The sequence below is a fragment of the Rhinolophus ferrumequinum genome, chromosome 13, assembly GCF_004115265.2.
Source record: "Rhinolophus ferrumequinum isolate MPI-CBG mRhiFer1 chromosome 13, mRhiFer1_v1.p, whole genome shotgun sequence".
NCBI classification, from domain to species: Eukaryota; Metazoa; Chordata; class Mammalia; order Chiroptera; family Rhinolophidae; genus Rhinolophus; species Rhinolophus ferrumequinum.
This window is the reverse complement of record NC_046296.1, coordinates 54,770,114-54,776,113: the sequence shown is the minus strand read 5'-3', so window position 1 is coordinate 54,776,113 and position 6,000 is coordinate 54,770,114. Positions and strand designations below refer to the sequence as shown.

Here is a 6,000-nt window from a genome sequence, read left to right as displayed (position 1 = left end):
GATGCTAGTTCATGCAGGACTATGCCGGGGGCTGCCCACCAGTGGGGCATCGGGTGGTCCCTCCCACTTCCCACCGGCTCAGGGCTCCCCTCTCCCTGGCAGGTGGTGATGTCTGGCAGCCTGCAAGCCTGATCCAGGTGTGCAGGGAAAGATGGACAGGAATGCGCCTCTGGGGGAGGACCTCGCCTTCCTCTGGTCGATGCCAGCTCGCTCCGCGTCCCCTGTGCCTGTGCAGGGCAGACACACTGTTACTGGAGGGTCTCTGAGCAAAGTCGCTAACATCTGCTGGGGAGGAGACAATGTGCAGGGATGGGCTGTTGAGATATTTCCTTTCTCCTTGGGAGATGAAAAGGGTTGACAACACACACCCCCTTGAGCAAAAGGCACACTAGTCTTTGGAGTCGTTGCCTAGGTCACGGGGTCAGGAAATGTTTCCAGAGAATAAAGAAAAAACTGGGTTCGAAGTGCAAGGTTTGGAATGCGGTGGTTTCTTGGGAAGAATTGCGACTGAGGAGAAGAGCAGAGAGGTTGGAGACATGTCTGTAAACACTGAGCTGGAGGGAGGAAAGCCTTTGCCTCATGCCAAAGAGAGCAGACTGTAAGGGTCCCTGAAACAGCCACCTGAGGTTTTCTGCTTTTCTTCTGACTCTCTACCACTGGTGAGTTTCTCCTAACTTCAGATAGGATTAGGGACAACGTTAGGAGAAGAAGACCCAGTGCCAATTCTAGTTCTGGCACCACGCTCCTGGGTCGTGTGCCTTAGTGTCCTCAGCTGCAGGAAGAGGTGGTAGGCCACATGGCTCCGACTTGCCTTTCCTTGTCCCCTGGTTCCTGTGCCCTGGGGAAAGGGGCTCTGGCAGGCTCCTGAAGGACAAGTCAGCTCCTGACTCCCTAGTGGATGAGGCAGCCTGGGGCTGCTGTCGGGAAGGGCCATGCATGAATGTGCAGTGAGTTTAGGTAAAAGCCTGTCCAAGCCCTGGAGGCTCCGTGATTTCCAGGGCAGCGGGAGAATTTGTGCAGCTTGGGTGCTGCCTACAGGATCCCTGACTCAGTGCAAGCTCAGAGACGGCAGGTCCCAGGGTGCCAGCAGAACAGAGCCCTTCAAGGACCTGGTGCAGATGGGGGCCGGGGGTGCCAGGAAAAGGCCCGGAAGCTGCTCCAGGATGAGATTACTTGGAAGGATCTGGTAAAGTTTCTTTTCTGGATCACGGACTGCAGCCCTGGCTTTTCTGCCTGGAAGATTTGTAACTAAGGAAGATGGCCAAACTTTTAAACACAAGAAGTGGGGAAGAGGAGGGAAGAAAAGATGGAAAACTAAAGAGAAATCTCAAGGCTGCACTATAGGCATCTTATCCTCGACAAAACTCTTCTCTGGAACAGATTGGTTGTCCAAATACTTTTGTCCCTTCCTTTAAGCGAGCATGCTCAGAAACTGCAATATCTTGGAAATGGAACTAGGTAAGAGTTAAGGTCCTGGGATAGAAGAATGTGCAAGACTAATTCCTAAAGGCAATGGGCAGTTGCCTGTGGGGAAACCTGTACTTTTTAAAATAGTTTTGGAAGAGAGAGGTGCAGCCTGGCTATGTGCCATGGCAAACGGCTTGGTTGGCATTATAGAGTCAGGGTGATCCTGCACGACAGAAATAGGTGTGTGGTGAAGAACTGCAGCAGGTTACAGCTCTGGGTGACGGAACCTCAGGGCCATACTGGCTGTGGTTTGGCTCCCCAGAGAGAAATGACCTGACCTTGGGAGAACAGCAGCCAGGAGGCAGAGGCAGCCCCAGGGTGCGGGCAGCTCTCAGCCCACCTCTGAGGGCTGATCCCAAGGCCTGTCCAGCCAGCAGGTTCTGGTCTGTCAACGGCGTCCCAGCACAGCTGACACCAAGCCCTGCCTGAGGCCCAGACCCAGGCTCAGCACAGGGCCCCAAGCCGGGTGGCTATGCTGGCGGGGCTGGGCAAAGGGAAGGGGTGCATTTGGGCTCTTTAAAGAAAACCCTAACTTGGGTCTCCACCTGTTAGGACGGCTCTGGCTTGGGAAGTATGACTGAAGAAAGGAGGGAAACAAAGGGAAGGGAACACGAAGGGAAAGGGCTGTGGGAAAGCAGAGAACGCTCTGTACTCACCGCTCTTCCTCTCTCTCCGGGCTCCTCCGCTAACCTGTGCAGCACAGACAAACAACACACTGAGTTCACACCCAGGGTCCTCTCACCACCCTGGATCTTCTCCCAGGGGCTTCCCTGACCACTACACCCGGGGGCTTCTGGACTTGCCTCTCCCCTTGTTCCTTGGAGGCCGACTTTCCTGACCAGGGATGAAAATGGGGGAGGGTCATACTACCTAGAACTGGCACCTGCATCCGACCTAAAACAGTCACGGAGACACGTGCCTCTCAGGAGAAGGCAATACTAACACTAAAAGGCACCAAAGCCACCTTAAAACGATTTACGTCAGGGGGCACAGGCCAGCTGGTCTTGAAAGTGAACAAGGTGAAAATGAATTAACCTTAGATAAGGGCAGTATTTCCTTCCTGCACACATATCTACTTGGGAATGCAAAATCATACTCTCGCTCACCCCGGAACCATGGACACTGCCTGGCCCCTCAAACACGTGTGTCTATTCTCACAGAGGGCCACTGCCACCGGTCTACTAGACATGCAGCAGTGTTAAGTGTGCAAACTCATGCACAGCTCCCACACTGTGAATGGCAGGTTCTGGGAGAAGCGATTCTGAAGAACACAAGAGCAAACAATGAGGCTTGGAGCAGCTGAGACACATTCAGGGCTCTGAGGTGATAGGAGTGAGGGAAAGTCTGTTCATCTGTTTCATCTGTGTAGTCTTGGGTACAAGTGCTCAGCACCCAAGGTACGGGGTGAGGGGATGCCAAATAGGAACGGTACCCCAGCAGAGCAAAAGCATTCCCCAGGATGCAGCCAGACAGACAGCCAAGGTGGGCAGGTAGAGGCCGGGGGGCGAATGTGGTTGGGAAGTCTGGCTCCGTCATGAATTCTTCAGAAGTGTCCATTTGGTTCTCAAGGTTTCTGCATTGAGCTCTGTTTGCCTGACAGGGTGCTGACCAAGTTGTGTTTATATGATGTCAGCATGATTTCAACCCCAAAGAAGCAAATCTTTTCTCTCTCTGGTTGATAGTCACTGCTCTCGAATGCCTATGTGACAGGAGCTACTGCAGTTGGTAGTAAAATCTCATGCCCAGATCATGGCAGAGATTCCAGTCAGTCCATTAAAAACTTGGTTTTAGAACTACACCCACATAACAGCTACATTTTAGCTATAGAGACATATCCTAGAACCTTTATAATGTTGAAAGTCAAACGTTTTTTAAAACACCCTATCCATCTCTCACCCCAACTCTTAACACTCTTCCCCTCGGGGATGACACCTAAAAGCCACAGAAATAGAAATTCAGGCATTCTCACAAAAAGATTTCACACAGACATACAGCAACTCTGGTTTATGCACTGAAAGAGACATGAGGAGATACTAAGAGCAAGAGGGACAGAAAGAAGAGATGCTGATAGGGCAACACAGGTGGAAAGAGAGGGGACACCAGGCAAAGGAAACCATCCCAGGCTGTATGTGGGAGGCAGCCTGCGTCCAGACGGGACCCAGGACTAAGGGCTGGCGTCTATGGTCAGGAAAAGGCTCCAGTGGTCAGGACAGAGCCCTCTGTGTGCTTTGGGGGAGAGGAGGGAGGCTGAGGAGAGGCCATGGGAAAAGCTATTGGGGAAGGGAGGGTATATGGGAAGACAGGCCAAAGCAGCAGCTGTTATGTCTTCAGCCAAGAACATTCCACACAGATGCCAGGATCTGGTTGGATTGTGTGTGTGCATGAGTGCTTGTGTTTGGAGCATGTGTTTACATAAGTGTAAATTTATCTCTGTGTATCTCCACTTCTCTTCACCTCTTGCACTACCACCCTCCTGCCTTCTTCCAGTCTCCTATGGGCACAGGGAAGTAGGCTTCCCTGTTTCTTTGTGGCATTTCTAGATGTTTCCCACACCACTGCCCTTGACTTCTGACCTTTTGACATCCATGCCAAATGTGTCCTCATCAACTCATCACAGCTCGGGTCCACTGTCTCCCAGGCCTTGGTCTGGCTCGCTAGATGATTTCAGACCTGAGGGATATTCTTCCTTCCCTCCCAGTTTCTTCCTTGGCAATTTCAGTGCCGTTGCTGACACTCCAAAGCCCTCCTGTTCTCCACACTAGCCCCGATGGGTGCAAACAATACTGTAGACCTCCCCGGCCCCCATTCCATGGTGCTTCCTCTTTCCCATCACAGATTCCCTGCCTGTACTGATATCTTTCCATCCTTCCTTTCTTCACCTCACTTAGTATTATAGTCTGCTCAGACTAAAGCATGGGCATTGGAGTTAGAGAAACCTGGGTTGAATCCAGGCTCTGCCACTTACTACCTGTGCAAGTTCTTTAACCGCCCTGAGCCTTGCTCGAATCTTTCCCTCACGGGGCTATGAAATCAAACAGGAGGGTGTGTGTTAAGTGCAGAGCAGCCAACAGGGAGCTTCCATGCCTTCAGTGCCTTGGGACAGCACTCCATTTCTCTCCCTGACAACGTGCTCTCTATAGAGCACATCACTCTGTTTATTTCTTTAGATTTGTTAATTTATTGACATCCCATTACGCGCCAGGCACGGTTTTAACATGAAATTTGGACTCAGAAAGACCCAGTTCAAACCCAATATCTGCTACTTAATAGCAACATGATCTAAATTTCTCTGAGCCTATTTCCTCATCGGTAAAATGGGAATATTATATATCTCACAGGGTTGTTAAGGGTTAAATGAGATTATACATGGAAATCATCTAGCACAGCTCTTCACATACAGCAAGTATTAAGTAGGTTTTATATACGGTAAGACTAGGAAGGCATTAGAGGCAGACCTCGTTTTATTGCACTTTGCTTTATTGTGCTTCACAGGTATGTGTTTTTTACAAATTGAAGTCAAGACCCTCCACCAGCAAAAGATTATGGTTTGCTTTATTGCAATACTTGCTTTATTGTGGTGGTCTGGAACCAAACCTGCAATATTTCCAAGGTCTGCCTGCACTCTCCTTTGCTGCCACCTCTCTGCATTGCTTTTCATTCTTCTTTGAAGCCACCAAACCATTCGGCTCTTCTGCCTACAATAATCTCTTCCTTTTCAGACTCCCTCCGTTCTTATATTTATAATCATATACTCAAAGTTTGATGACTAACTTTTCCTGCCATTCTATCTCCTGTTTATTTTGCGTATCTTAGTCTTGCTCTCCAAACTATATATTATAAACTCCTTGAGGCAACAGGTCATGTTTTGTTTTACTTGCATCTACTTCCTGTATCCCAACCATCTATCAGAGTATCAGAAATCAGGAAGCTTTGTTGATCCATTGACACTACCACCTCTATGGAAAAACTTGACTGTCCGTTGGGAAAAGTAGGTAGAAGGAACTGTGGGGATTTGAAAGCTTTGGGGAAGGTAGCAGCAGGAAGGAAAGCAGAAACAAAAGGGGGAAGGGGATTTCATCCAAAGGCTAGATGGCTCTGGCTCCCATTCAAACTAGGGGTCCTCTTGAGCTGCCTTTACCTCTGTCTTTCCCATTCTGCATCTTCTCTTCTTCTTCCTGTGCACCTTCCTCTGCTGTGAAAACAAGTCCAAGGAGGCCCGTGACCCTTCAGCACAGGACAAGCACAGAAGGGGGTGAAGGGAGGAACTCGGGAGGCGTGGGATGAACCCTAGCTAACGGCTCATGGCTACAGCCTCCAAGGCTGCCTCCATTCATCTGGTCTGCACCCTGGGAGGGCCACGCCCCGGCACTACCCAGAAGTCCTGAGCCCATAGAAGCAGAGCAGTCTGATGTCCCTGCTGCTGGCTTCCCTGGTGACTAGGGTGGGGTGGCTGCTGCTTCTCTATGCCTGTTTTCCCTAAAGTGATTACATTCACCTGGGATACATGTAATATCTTACATTCAGGTTAAAGGA

General features: G+C 50.2%; 1 protein-coding gene across 8 annotated transcripts in view; it reads right to left on the bottom strand.

The window, feature by feature from the left end:
* Positions 1-6,000, bottom strand: part of DTNB (dystrobrevin beta) — a 203,981-nt gene continuing 197,981 nt past the window's right edge. For 7 of the 8 annotated variants that reach the window (XM_033124923.1, XM_033124921.1, XM_033124920.1 and 4 more), the window contains 3 exons: positions 5,606-5,659; positions 2,124-2,157; positions 1-227 (listed from right to left, as the gene is read on the bottom strand). In XM_033124923.1, coding sequence (XP_032980814.1) covers positions 2,153-2,157; positions 5,606-5,659 — 59 coding nt within the window. In that variant the 3' untranslated portion in view covers positions 1-227; positions 2,124-2,152. The remainder of the gene's footprint in view (positions 228-2,123; positions 2,158-5,605; positions 5,660-6,000) is intronic. The other variant, XM_033124926.1, reaches the window with a different exon arrangement.